The following is a 14,068-nucleotide window of genomic DNA, read 5'->3' on the forward strand; positions in this document are numbered from 1 at the left end:
CCCTCACTCTGCTCCTCCAGACTAGCCAGCAGCAATTAGCCAACACCTGGTGGAGCTGCGCGTCTTCTGACCTCCTGGTATGAGCCACTACTATATCCAGTGCTCCCATGAATATTTGTAAAGCCTTGATAGAAGAACGCTGTTGAGATGACTTGCTGAACGCAGAGTTCTGGAAAGAGCAGGAACTTCTTAAAGAGGCAGAGGCCCAATATGAAGGCATTAAATTGCAACAGCAAATTTATTTTTAAGTCCTGTTGGATTTTAATGACAACTGAAGGTGATATAGCTACTTCATTGTCCTTCAGGAGAAGACGGACATGCACAAGGAGAGCCTCTAAAAACCACAGGCCAGCATCTGAGCTCAGGAGCGTCTTGCTGAATTCCTTTCTAATCAGATCATTTGCATATCTTCCTGTCAACTCTTGGAAAGTTTGTCAATTTTTCTTTGTTTATTGACAATCGCATAGTTTCCAAACTGATGGACAGCATCAATCATAGATGTCATTTTTCTTGTCTGCTTTGAGTTACCGCACGTGAACGCTCATAAACTCCCCGAGCCAATGACCACCAGCATATCTTTACTTACTCTGTGGATTTTACAAGCTGCACATGACTGCTCCCTACCCTCCAAATTTCTTTGGAAACAGTGAGTACTTACTTACTTCTTCCTTTCCCTTTTTATAGACTTTTGCATTTTTATTTTGTATTTTTTTTAATTATTAGATAAAAACAGCGTGTAGGATATAATGTGATATTGGTCATTTGAGGTGCCTCATTTCGGGAACCAACGAGGGTCGGATTATTCTTTCCATAAAATGTTTAAAAATAATAGTGACAGCGCTTTCCTTTCACTGTGAGCGCCGCATTTGTTATTGAAAGAGCTTGCCTTGGGTCAGTACCTGTGTGGTTTAGACAGATTTTACTATAACCCATAAATGAGACGGTCTTTTTCCTGTCTGCCTTACACAAACACACCCGCGCTGGCAGCAGAGGATGTTTTGATCCTCCGACTGGATGACCTCAGATTCCGGGCATAGTGATGGTTATATGAGTCACATAAAAGTGAGTCAATTTACCGGGAGACGAGAGTGGACAATGCGCCAACCAGCATTCGAGAGCACTGGCCTGACACTTTGACACCGATGAATAAGTCCCTGGTCTATTACATTTCACAGCTCAGGTTACAGAAAGGTTGTGATAAAAATACAAATATGCATATTCTCATTATGATACTACAAAGCAGGGACAGTAGCAGGGTTGGCAGTACTTGGGCTTCACGTGTATTTTAGAAAATAAATAGAGCCTTGCACTGGAAAATAGTAATACTATGCTGACTAATAAAAGGTTTCAGAGGCCAACAACTAACTTGATGACAGAGATTAATTTCAGATTCACTCAACAATAGCAGAAACAAAACAAACCAAAAAAAAAAAAAACTCAACCTGTGTAATGGCAAAGATGTTTCTCTGTGTCAGACTGCTCTAGCAAGTACAACAACTTGGGATATTGACAAAATTAAGGCTGACAATCACTTTGTACGTTTATCAGAGTATAAGTCAATGTTTCCGAACTAAACAGCTGTGAATTATTAAAGAGATGATCCAAGACTTTTGAAGATAATGTTAAAATGTTAATGTCTTGCCTGCAGTAGCTCTCTTGTCATCTTCATGCAGTATAACTCCAGTTTACCCGGGTCCTGGAGGCTAAAGCTAGCTGCTGGCTTGAGAAGGGCCTGGACCAGGGCAGGTGTTTACCCTCTTATCTCTGCTCCAATCCAAGTGGCATAGTTTATGTCAGTACTATTTTCAGAATCTTTAAACCATTGTCACGTTTGGATTGGTCAGTTTGCTACACAGAAACAAACTGTGTCCATAAACACATCCATAATGTGTTTATTTTCACATTAATGGATGTTGGAGGGTGTGTGCCACTAATAATCTTCCTGTGTGAAACAAGTATTCAGAACAAGACATGTTTGAGTATCTACATGATAGAGAAATAAGCCCTTTAAAAAAATTAATAACATAAGTTTCAATTACCTTGTTATATTATTTCACATTTTTTAAAATGCTATACATCTTGTTGGACAGTTTACTCTGACTTAAAAAGCCTTACATGCTTCTATCTAAGTTTTCTTCACAGTTGTTCTAGGCAGGAAGATTGCTGGTTTTGCCTCCAACTTGTATTTAGTGTGTAAGTAATTAGCAACTTCTCTTTAAATACTCACAATAGTTTAAAGGTTCACAGTGTTAGGTTCACACTAATGTTTTCCAATTTGAGGTATTTTAAGACAGCAGACTTTGGTTTTGGTTTTTCTGGGCTGGCAGCTTCAGCCTCTGTGAACAATGTGGATTTCTGCTTAACGTGGTCACCAGGAGAGCTATATACTGGAAGAAAGATATTAACTACTTATAAATGTTTTACCAAACCTCCCTGTAAAATAAAATAAAAAATAAAAAATTCTGTGAAGCCTCTCAGACATGTAAGAAAGTACATCTAAAGTTAAACTGCTGCAATATTCTTTTTCATATACCTCTCTGCTTTTACTCTGTTCTGAAGCGCTTCACCAGTCCGGCTTCATGCGTCCAAAAATGACAATAGCAAAACAAAATAAAAGGACAATACATTCTAAAAGTATATATATTCGTAACAGCGTAGACAAATGAATCTCCACAGTCCAACTCTGTGGGGCTATTTATGTCGAGTGTTGCTGTTTTTATACATAGCGAGACAATCCGCACGGCGAGTCATGTTGTCATGACGTACATTGTTATTGTGCGTATAAGGCATAGTGCCGCGTCTATGATTTATAAAAGCAATTAAATGATTTGGTCTAACTGCACGATGATTTATTGAAACGAGTTGAGGCCCAGAGAAAATGGCAGCCTTTCTATTGTTTTAATTTGTATTTTCTTTGGAGATAGGACTAAATTACTCTAATTAATTATTGTATCATAACATAGACTTTTGCAATGTTTACAAACCACTTTTTCCGTCCCAACATTTTCCCAAGAACATTTTTCCCACCCTTTTTTTTTCAGCGTTAGCTACTTTTGTCTCCATGTTGCTACTGCTGACGCTGCCTTTCTCGGCTAGTAAACTAAAAGTTTTCATCCCGTTTCGGGCGTTCAGTTCCCTTTGCGACCCAGAGATGCTTTGGACATCACGGCCGGTCGGGTCAGCAGAGATGGATGGATGGATGGATGGAAGAGAAATGTATGCACATGAAAGAAAGGAAAAGTGAAAATGTGAAGAGGAGGAGGTCAGGCAATGAGATGCCGTGTTAAATTTTGGGTGACCCGAGAGGAAGTGAGCGTTAAATAAAGAAGGGGGAAAAAAGAAGCTAATTCAAGTTGTTTTTAACGCGAGATAGTATGAATGCATTGCAGAGACAGCGTGGAGTCTGAAGCAGGGACTCACACTCCACACCAAAGAGTCTCAGCTCTGAGGGACACTGTGTGCTGGGGGTCAGCGTCCTATCCGATCACCAATGCCCCCCCAAACCATATGTAAGGAGACACCGGTTCCTCAGGAGGAAGCTGTCCAACGGGGATCATATCTCGCCACCATGTTGGACCCAAACCTTGCAGGGGTAGTTGAAGCTGAAGGTCCTGTTGAAAGGTTTTAAGTGTGTTAACTGTCTTGGCGATGCTGATGATTATTTACTGTGGATGTGGAAGTTGGAGGTGGAGCCAGTCAACTTGACCACACATCATTTATGACGCACTACCTCCAAATTCACGCTTTAAAAAAACAACAACCCATCAGCTTGTTTTTTTATTTCATTTTATTTTTATTTTATTATTGAAAATAACCATTTAACCAGCATCTGCATCCACTGCTGAGACATTTTACGCTGGAAGCAGTTCAACTCCTGAACTATAGCTGTTCAGCCTCTGTGATCAAATCATTTGTTATTATACCAAATAATGAAGCCAAAGGAGTAATTTGTAAACTTTTAACAAACCCTTTCAAAAAATAAAATAAAATAAAACAATTTAGTTTTTTTTTAATTCCTGAGAATTTGAACAGGAACGGCGTTTTTTTATGCACGTAAAAAAAGACAGTTTCTCCAGATAAGATCTTCAAAATCCCAATTATTACAAAGCGTCAGATTTAACCTCCTAAAATCCCAAAAACATCATTTTGCGGATTTAGCATCGCTCAAAAACAAATCCTGTGTTTTTGTCCTTTTCCCGACTCCTTTTCCGTTCCCCCTCCTTCTCCCCGCTCTCTTCCTTTCACCTCTCCTCTCCTCCCTGTTTTCCAGTTTCCCTCCTTGTGTCCCTTCCAGACTGTATAAATATCTGAGAGCAGTTGGGAAGAGCTCAGTGTTGCAGAGCTGCTCATAGAAGAGAGAACAAGGCAAGGGGAGAGGGCACAAGACGACCTGTTAGGAGAAAAAAATCCTCTGAGTTAAATCTGGAAATTGGCTTGGATTAAAAAAAATTAATCAATTTGCACAGGAACAGAACGTTGGATTGTGGGGAAACAAACAAACAAACATAAAAAGACTTAAGATATTAGTATAAATTGCTCAGGCGTGTCTGAAAGATGCTCTTCCTCTCGTTGCTGTGCGTATGTGGCCTCCTGCTGCGAGGTGACGCCCAGGACCGAGCCTCCCTGTGGAGGGGGAACGACCGGAGCGGCCGATGCCAGTACACCTTCACCGTGCCCAGCCCCGCGGAGGCCACTTGCCCACAGGCTGGGGGTCCAGAGCTGGACGGCCTGAAGGCCAGGCTCGGGGTGCTGGAGGCGCTGGTGGCCCAGCTCGGCGGGAAGGGCGTTCAGCCGCGGGGAGGCCAGCAGGGGGCCGCTGCCAGACCGCAGCCCGAGCTCCAGGAGGCTCTCAACCGAGCGGTGGCAGAGAGGAACCTGCTGCAAGGGGAGAAAGAGAGGCTGCAGAGGGAGCTGGACACGCTGAAGATCAGGATGGAGGAGATGAGGCGGGAGACGGAGAGGCTGAGGAGCAGACCCTGCCTGTCTCAGAGCCCAGTGGCAGCTGCCACCGCCACCCAGCAAGACTGGGGCAGAGGCAGACCGGCTGCTGGTAAGAAACAACACACACAAAAACCCCCTCCCACCTCAAACATCTGTTTAAATGTTGATCAGGAAAAACAAAACAAAAAACTATGCCGTAAAATTAATTTCTCGTTTTAAAAATATTGCTTATTTTTCTGCAATTTGTGATCTGCATTCATTTAATCAATATTAAATTTATAATGCCAAATGCATTGTTTTTGATAGATTTCTCATAGCTTTTATTCATGATGACAAATATATATCTGGCTTGATAATCCTACATTGCTAAATGTTGCACTTTTTATACAGATATTTCTGAAACCTCTAAAAAGAAGGTAGCTTTCTAAAATAAATGAATAAATAAAAAATATCTGCCGTATCAAATCCTCCAGCTGTCTCATCCTCCAGGTCCTGCAGAGGACAGGTGTTTTATTCCAAGACCCACATGGTTTACAAAGTTTATTTCTGAGAATATGTTAACTTAAAAATTGGTTTTAGAGTCATACAGCAAAAACAAGCAAACAAGCAAACAAACAAACAAAAAACATAATTATAATTGACAGCTTTACAAAAAGACAGGTCAAAATGTGTTTTTTTTTTTTACTTATCTATGTAAATTTCATCAATCAGTGTACAGCGTGCTATTTAGTGGATATTTAATTTATTCTATTTCTACTGAAAACTTTATTTAGATTTGAACATATTTTGATTGGAATTTGACATTTGTTTCTATTGTAATTGTCACTATAGCTAATCGGTGTAGCAACATTAATAATTAAACAGGTATTTTTGTCTAAAGCGTTTTAAACAGCAACGTTTATCATTTCTATCTTGTTGCATCAGGCTTTTAAGGGTTAAGAACCAAAAATGGACGACCTCCATGTTTTCATGCCACAGACATCTTTGTGCGTTTGCATGGTAATGTTTTGGTCTCCCCTTTATACCGCAGAGACCCCCGGCTCGGGTTTCCCCTCTTCCCCACCGTTCCCGTCTTCCTTTCTTTACTTTTAGAAACGCTGGAAGGCGGCCATAGAGGATCAGCTTTATATTTAAGGGCAGACCCTGCTGTCTTTATGGCTGGTGTTTCCCCCCCTTTGCATGGCGGGAAATGCGCGCGAGTGGCCCTAAAAGGAGAGAGAGCACGAGGAGGACGATGTGCCCCGGTGCAAATTCTACCCCTACCCCTCCACCTCCATCTTCTCCTCCTTTACTTTCCAGCCAAGCGTCTCTCTCTCTCTCTCTCTGTTTACCCACCTGGAATTCTGCATCATTGGGTTTTAACCTTGAGATTTCCTGGACCGATAAATCTTTTTTTTCCCGCCGTCCTACAGAACCACCTCCACCCCATCTGCTTGGGGATGCTTGTATACCTCCGACATCCTCTCAGCTATGGTTGTAGCTCCTCTTGTTTTCACCCGCAGACTGAAATACACAGGGAGGGCCCCCCTAAGGGTGACAGGCAGATGCCGGATAGATCATGCTCAGGAGCGAGGCTTGCAGGACCAGGGCAGACAGAGACAGAGAGAGAACATAAATCAAGCCATTTTGGCTTGTAGGGAAGAGTGAAACCCTTGACAGGAGGATTTTTTTAATCTCTCACAACTCCCACAGTATTTCTGTGACCTTTTGAAACAGTTAAAATATATGAGTTGCTGTTCTCTGATTGTTATGTTTTGCATTGAAAACAGGCTTTTAAATACAGTTGACAGCACAAGTGACAACCCTACGCTGCAAATAGTATTACTCTTTCTCATATGAGGCCTGGCCTGTTGTGCTCAGTCGAATTTAAAAGTTTGAGGAACACCGAGGTCCGACGTGTGTCAATCAATCAATCAATCAATCAAACTTTATTTGTATAGCACATTTCAGCAGCAAGGCATTTCAAAGTGCTTTACATCAAATCAAACACAAAAATACAATGCAACATAGAATCAACAATAAAAACACAACATAGTCAGATTCCGTCAATAAATTTGCAATTGATTACGTTTTGAATACAACTCTAAACAAGTGGGTTTTTAGTTGAGATTTAAAGGAAGTCGGTGTTTCAGCTGTTTTACAGTTTTCTGGAAGTTTGTTCCAGATTTTTGGTGCATAGATGCTAAATGCCGCTTCTCCTCATTTGGTTCTGTTTCTGGGGATGCAGAGCAGAACCAGAACCAGAAGACCTGAGAGGTTCTGGAAGGTTGATACAACAGCAGCAGATCTTTAATGTATTGTGGTGATAAACCATTCAGTGATTTATAAACTAACAACAGTATTTTAAAGTCTATTCTTTGAGCTACAGGGAGCCAGTGGAGGGACTTTAAAACTGGTGTTATGTGCTCTATCTTCCTGGTTTTAGTGAGAACACGAGCAGCAGCATTTTAGATCAGCTGCAGCTGTTTGATTGATTTGTTGGACAGACCTGTGAAGACGCCGTTACAATAATCACAATAATTTCAGTGTTTTACGACTTCGAATCGACATCGAAAAGTGAGGCGTGATTTGCACCAAATTCCTTTCTAGATTACATTGGGTCACAGTGATTTCTGAAAGTGTTGCCAAGGCGTAAAACGGTCATTAATGTTGCTGCAACAGCATCGATACGTGACTTTCAAAAAAAAATGCAGAGTTTTGACTTGCAGTTGCAACGCCTCAAAAAAAAAATCAGTTATCGATGTACCACAATCCATGGAAAATCCTTAGAGCTAAACACATTCCTGGAAGCAAACATCTTGGACGACAACAAGAACTTTATCCGAATGATTTAGCTCAGAGCATTTTCATGTCAAACAACGTCCCAGTCAAAGTCCAAACTTAAATCTTATTGAGAACCTGTGGAGAAGCTGGAAAATAAATGTTCCCATCCGCTCTTTGTCTAATCTGACTGAGATTGAGCTATATTTGCAAGACTAAACAGGATGATTTAGGCCGGCGGATGTGCAGAGACATAAACCTACAGCTGACTTCTGAAGCCAATCAGCTGTACTCTCTTTTAATAAAAGTGCTATCCGGATATGAGCCCATAATCAAATGACTGCTAAACCTTTCAGACTTTTTCCATAAGTTACGAATACAACACTTAATCCCCCTTCACAGTTCACGGACCATTTTGGTTTGGTTTGTCACATAAAATCCCCAAACCATCAATGCTTCCCGAAGCTCAGTGGTAAAACAAGGAAACGAGTCAAAGTCTACGAGCGACAGAGACTTTTGGCACCGGTTTTTGTTTTTTTCCAACAGCACCTGTTGGTCATCATCTGCCCCATTTACGGTCCTGCTGCTTCTGTTCATTAACGGGGAAAATCAACATCAGCTTCCAGATGTTGACGCTTAATGCTCTCCGCGTCGTTAGGGTTCGCTGCCTGCCCGACATTTTGAGCAACAGGCGTCTGCGATAAGATACGGAGAAAACCCCCCCAAAACAAAACAAAACAAAACAAAAAATCCCATATGGACTCACGCACCAACAGCTTTCACCAAAACACATCCAGGCGTCTCACTTTCTCTTTTGCAATCAACGCAGTGTTTAGACCAGGAGGAGTCTCCGTACGGAGCTGTTTACAGTTCGTCAGATTCAGTTTGACAGGGTTTACGTCTCGCTGTAATCATGGGTTTGGGAGGAAAACAAGCTAAAAAAAATAAATGAAAAATGGTCGGAAGGAATCTGGAGAGCAAAAATATAACAAAGACATAGTGGTATCTGAAAGAGACACGGAGCTTTTTAGAGGTAATCATACCCACTTCATCTTTTATTGCTGTGGATTCCACATCACAGACCAACACAAAGTAATTCGGAATGGTGAAGAAAAATGATAAATGGCTTATATTTCTGATAAATAATGGAAAACTGTGCGACTAAGTGACTTTCCAGATTCCCCTATTTAGGTAAAAACAACTAAGAGTTGAGCGAAAATGTACAACAAACATCAACTCAAGACTAAATGATCCAGTTTATACGCAGGACTTTATCATAAAATTGATTCATTCACACAGACTGATTCAAATAGATTCTACATTTATTTCCACTTCAGTCCCAGTTGTAAACCACAACAGTAACCATCACAGCTCACATGCGAAAGGAGTCCCATTTAGAGGCCAGTATCAAACTCTTTGGCCTATGAAGCAGAAAACAAACTCTGCACATCACCCTGAACACATGACACGGCAGTGGCAACATCATGCTGTGGGAGTGGCTTTCTCTGAATGCAGCCAAATAATATTAAGCTAAATATTGTATAGGCTAAGAAGTCCCCCACACACAACGACTCCAAACATACAGTCACAGTCACAACTGAACGGTTTCGATAAATGTTTGTCCGTGTGTTAGAATGACCTAGTCAAAGTACAGGGCCAGACCCAGTCTTGTTGAGTTCATCAGGTGGTTTGAAACACACTGCGTCTGTGCGTTTAGGTTCCAGTCAGATGTCCCACCTCATGACGAGGCCCAACCGGCAGGGCGACAGCAGCAACCCGAGAGGTGAGGCCGCTTTTCTGCAGAACATTCCCATCCTGAGGCCGCACTGTCAAAACACAAAATGTCACCAGGTTTTTCCAGCCTAGTTTCTAGAGCAAGTGTCTTAGTACATCTGAAGCAGGACCAAACTGACTTCCAAGCAACTTTTCAGCAAGAAATAGGAGCTTGTTTTGAATCAGTAATTCCTCAATGTTCATTGAAAAAACACCAGCTCCACTGGTAGATTATTACACTTATATCACGGGGAAAATGACTGATTATGAGTGAAAACAAATCTGCCAGTTGAATAACAGCATATTTAAAAAAAAAAAAAATCAATATTGAGAAATTACTTACAATAATACAAACTCCTATATGTTGCTGTAAATGTACTTGTACGTTAGTTTTGTCTTATTGCAAACTAGACAAAAAAAATACTTGGTAGCATTTTGTGTTTTTGTGGGAGTTTTTTTTTATTATTATTTATTTTTAGATGCCAATCCCTAACAATTCTTATTTTAATGAATGTTGTAATTATTTTTATATAAATCAGTGTATCTCTTGCTGGTTTAGATTCAGCCTGGCCGCATGGAGCCCAGGGCTTTCAGGAACTGAAGGCTGAGGTGACCGAGGTGCCTGCACCCGACGGCAACGTCGACAACACAGGTCTTTATTCTTTAGCCTGAAATTAGCTAAACATGCGTCATGTTCTCCACCAAATCCCAAATCCAGCTTCTTCTTTTTTCTGAGAGAATGTCATACACAATTAGAAGCCAATGTGTCCATAAAAAGACATAAAAGAAGCTGAAATGTAAAGACAAGCCCCGTTTCGTCCTCCTCCATTGGTGAGACCTGGCAAACATGACACTCACCCCTCCTGCTGACAGCCTCAAAGCAAATACGACTATTAATACCGAGGCATTCAGGGTGAGAATACCGTCGTCATGCCGAACCGTAGGAATGAGGCTCCCTCTGAGTTTCATGTTTGCCTCAAAAATGAAGAGGGAAAGCACCTTTAACAAGGCTGTCGTTTAATGTGGCTGTTAAACGTTTCCTCGGGTGGGCTCCCCCAAACCACACCCTGCGTCTCACAGCGTTCTATAGGGGAACGCAAAGAGTCAACGCGACTCATCTTTCCATCTTCCTTGAGGCCAAAGCGCTCTGAGGTAACATAGTAATGGGTGTATTTAAAAGACATATTGCCATCCAATCTTAAATCTGGGGCTACATCCGGAACCCGAGAGGAAGGTGGTATTTTGGGAAGAGATAAATATAAAGCCAACCTTATCGTTTTCTCTGAGACCCTGGATGAGTTGCGTCACGCAGCCTCTCCTCTGAAGGTAGTGACTCAGAGAAAGCCAAACGGTTGTGTCTTCTCCTTGACGCAAGTTTGTTTGAGGATGAATCACACGCATTCGTTTAAAGACCACTGTGGTTCCATGTTTGGTTTGATTCTTCAAGTGTAGATCTATGTCGCGGGCCTGCCAGATTTGGGCCATCCAATGACCTTCAAAGTCTTGCAGAGAGAACATCTCAAAGCTTTGACATGATTTAAAACTTGTCTTTCATTACGGCTTCTGTTGACTTGTGACAACTATATCGAGTCTCTTCATCGTTCCCGTCTCGTCTCGTCTTCCTCGCCCTGCAGGATGCGGGGAGCTGATTTCCGTGGGTGAGCCGGTCACCCACAGGAAGGCTGACAACATCGCAGGTAAATACGGTGTCTGGATGCAGGATCCCGAGGCCGTTTCCCCCTATGGAGCCAGCATGCTCTGGCGCATCGACACGATTGGCACCGAGGTCAGGCAGCTGTATGGGTATGATGACATGGAGCAGCTCTCCAAAGGCTTCCCTTCCAAGGTGGGTGTAGCAGGGCTATGCAAAACTATTCATGCTCCTACCACAAACTAGCGCACTACTAAATTAGTGCATACTTATGAAAGGGAAGGAAAATTATACATGGTTTTCAGAACTATCCACAATTAAAATCTGAAAGTTGTAACATGCATTCTGAACATCGCCCTGAGCTCACTACCACAGCAGTGAAACATGTTGGTGGCAGTGTCATGGTAAGTAGATGCTTTTCTATCAAAACAGGAAAACTGGTTAGAGTTGCTGTGGAAAATGAAGTCTGTTAAAGGTTGCAAAGTATTTCCAACTGGGGCAGAGGCTCACCTCCCAACAGGACCACAACCCTTAACATGACGTGTATAAAATTACATTCTGGACTCTTATGACTTTCTTCTGCAAAACCTCTTGAAAACCATGGGTATTTTCGCTTCCTCTTCATAATCACGTCCTAGTTTGTGAAAATCAAGGGGCCTCAAATCCCTTGAGGTGCCTGGACAGCGCCTCAAAGTCTCGGATCAGTCCTAGTTATTGCCTCATGTTTTGCTGTGACAGGTCCTGCTGCTGCCAGACCCATTGGAAAGCACCGGGGCCACAATATACCGAGGGTCCCTGTACTACCAGAGACGGCTGAGTCGCACCCTGATCCGCTATGACCTGGCCTCTGAGAACGTGGCGGCCCGTCGTGAACTCCCCCACGCTGGCTTCCACGGCCAGTTCCCCTACTCCTGGGGCGGCTACACGGACATCGACCTGTCTGCGGACGAGAAGGGGCTGTGGGCTGTCTACTCCACCAGCAAAGCCCAAGGAGCCATTGTGATCTCGAAGCTCGACCCACACAGTCTGGAGGTGAAGAGGAGCTGGGAGACGAGCATCAGGAAGGCGTCCGTGGCCAACTCCTTCATGATCTGCGGGAAGCTTTACACCGTGGCCAGCTACGCAGCCCGCGACACCACCATCAACCACGTTTACGACACGGCAACCAGCCAGCTGAAGGCCGTGTCCATTCCCTTCAAGAACAAGTACGGCTACAACAGCATGATTGACTACAGCTTGGCCCAAAGGAAGCTGTTTGCCTGGGACAACTTCCACCTAGTGTCCTACGACCTCAGGCTGGGCCGCCAGCAGGCTAACTGAGGTCAGCATCAATGACTGTTTGCTCACCTGTTCCTGCTTCAGAGACTCACAGTTTTAGACCATAACATGAGCAACAGCAGCAGCAGTTACAAAGATATGGAAAAGCAAAAAGCTCACAAGTAGTCAGTTTCCACCCAATATGTGTAAGAAATTATGAGGGGGAAAAAAAACATCCTTGTTTAATTAGTCAGGATGATTTAAAATAGTGTTTTCTGACCTGATGCTGTTTTCTGTTTGGTAACTCTAGAGGTGTTCTCCATCAAAGCAAAAAAAGGTTTTTTGCCATATTTTACAGCATCCTGAAAGTAAGTCGGACAAATTGTGGCCCTATTGTCTTTCCATAGAAAGCTAACGCCTTTTCACCTGTAGGAAAACTACCAAACTCCTTAAACATTGGAGGCATGGTGCCTCCCGCAGGTCTGCTTTTCATTTTCCTTTATTCTCGTTCCTTATTTTGCCGTGGCATGGTCCACAATGTTGTTTTCAGAGGAATTATTTTTGTACCGCCTTTAATCCATGTATGTGATTTTGTCGTTTTCCGTGTAAAGCTATGTATTTGTGAATTAAATAAACCACGAATCAGTTTAACCAAAAACATGATTTGCATTTGATTCAGTAATGCTGCGATACCAACTCCTGTGGTTTTACATGCCCCGCAGTGATTTATCAGCCAACATCCCTCTATAAAACTGCTCCAATAAAGCATGTATTGAATATTGCATGTTTTTGCACAGTGTAGTCAACCTGTGTCCAAAATCCTCATAAAATAAAGTTTATTGATGACGGCCCTGTTTATTATTTCATTTTTAGAAATGCATAGATGGATTAATCAAAGATGAGAAACAATTTCATTCAGCAGGTTTTAACAAAAGGATTAACTTAATATATAGGCAACACTACTTTCTAATATTTCAGGGTAAAGGCTGGCTGGCGCGCAGTTTCCGCATCCGTCCACCAGGCGACGCGTTCAGCAGCGCTTTCTGACGACGCACCAAAAAAATCTGGTGGCGATCGACTGATGCAGTGAGGAGATATGGCTTATGGAATGACCTAGGGGGCGCAGCGGAGTCAAATTACTTAATTTCTGTTAGACAAAATTAAATATTTGGGTTTATTTTGGTTCATCAGAACCAGAACGTCAAGGTTCTCATTGTTGAGTGTGTCTTGCAGCTGTGGTCACTGCTGCTGCTGCTCACGTCCCGCCCAGTGAGGAACAAGAGCAGATAATGGAAAAGCTCACTGCTTGGGGTAGAACTGAACCAGATACTAAGTGGTTAGCGAACAAATAGCCAGCGGAAAAACTCCTTAAAGGTCTGACATAGTTCATGCGAGGTGCCAAAACTGGTGCTTATTGAGCCAATGTCCACCTCTTTAGGGGGGCAGAATCGTAACAATAAACAATACGATTATAATAGGCCTTCGCAGCGCTTAGCTGCTCGGGCCTAAAAATATTTAAGGAATATTTTCAACACATAGAAAATAAAGAAATACAAATATCGTTCCTTCCTCTTATGTTTTGAGATACTTATCCAAACTTCTGAGAGAAAAAAAAGGAATCATATTATCACATCCTAAGCCTGCATAAATATTACCAGCAGTTTTGGCTCCCAGTTCCTGCCCATC

The 14,068-nt window shown here is 42.4% G+C and overlaps 1 protein-coding gene across 1 annotated transcript; it reads left to right on the forward strand.

Moving 5' to 3' along the window:
• The first annotated feature begins 4,285 nt into the window (after positions 1-4,285).
• Positions 4,286-13,230, forward strand: myoc (myocilin). Its single transcript, XM_044129681.1, has 5 exons — positions 4,286-5,050; positions 9,419-9,484; positions 10,034-10,126; positions 11,109-11,320; positions 11,864-13,230. The coding sequence occupies exons 1-5, from the start codon at positions 4,555-4,557 to the stop codon at positions 12,443-12,445; spliced, it is 1,449 nt and encodes a 482-aa protein (XP_043985616.1). The 5' UTR covers positions 4,286-4,554; the 3' UTR covers positions 12,446-13,230.
• The last annotated feature ends 838 nt before the right edge of the window (positions 13,231-14,068 follow it).

Source organism: Gambusia affinis, linkage group LG10 (genome assembly GCF_019740435.1).
Source record: "Gambusia affinis linkage group LG10, SWU_Gaff_1.0, whole genome shotgun sequence".
NCBI lineage: Eukaryota > Metazoa > Chordata > Actinopteri > Cyprinodontiformes > Poeciliidae > Gambusia > Gambusia affinis.

Excerpts from the sequence above, each read along its gene's own strand:
- myoc (XM_044129681.1), top strand. The coding sequence starts at position 4,555 with ATGCTCTTCCTCTCGTTGCTGTGCGTATGTGGCCTCCTGCTGCGAGGT. Across the intron at positions 10,127-11,108 it reads CGGCAACGTCGACAACACAG|GATGCGGGGAGCTGATTTCC; the intron begins GTCTTTATTCTT and ends CTCGCCCTGCAG. Across the intron at positions 11,321-11,863 it reads CCAAAGGCTTCCCTTCCAAG|GTCCTGCTGCTGCCAGACCC; the intron begins GTGGGTGTAGCA and ends TTGCTGTGACAG.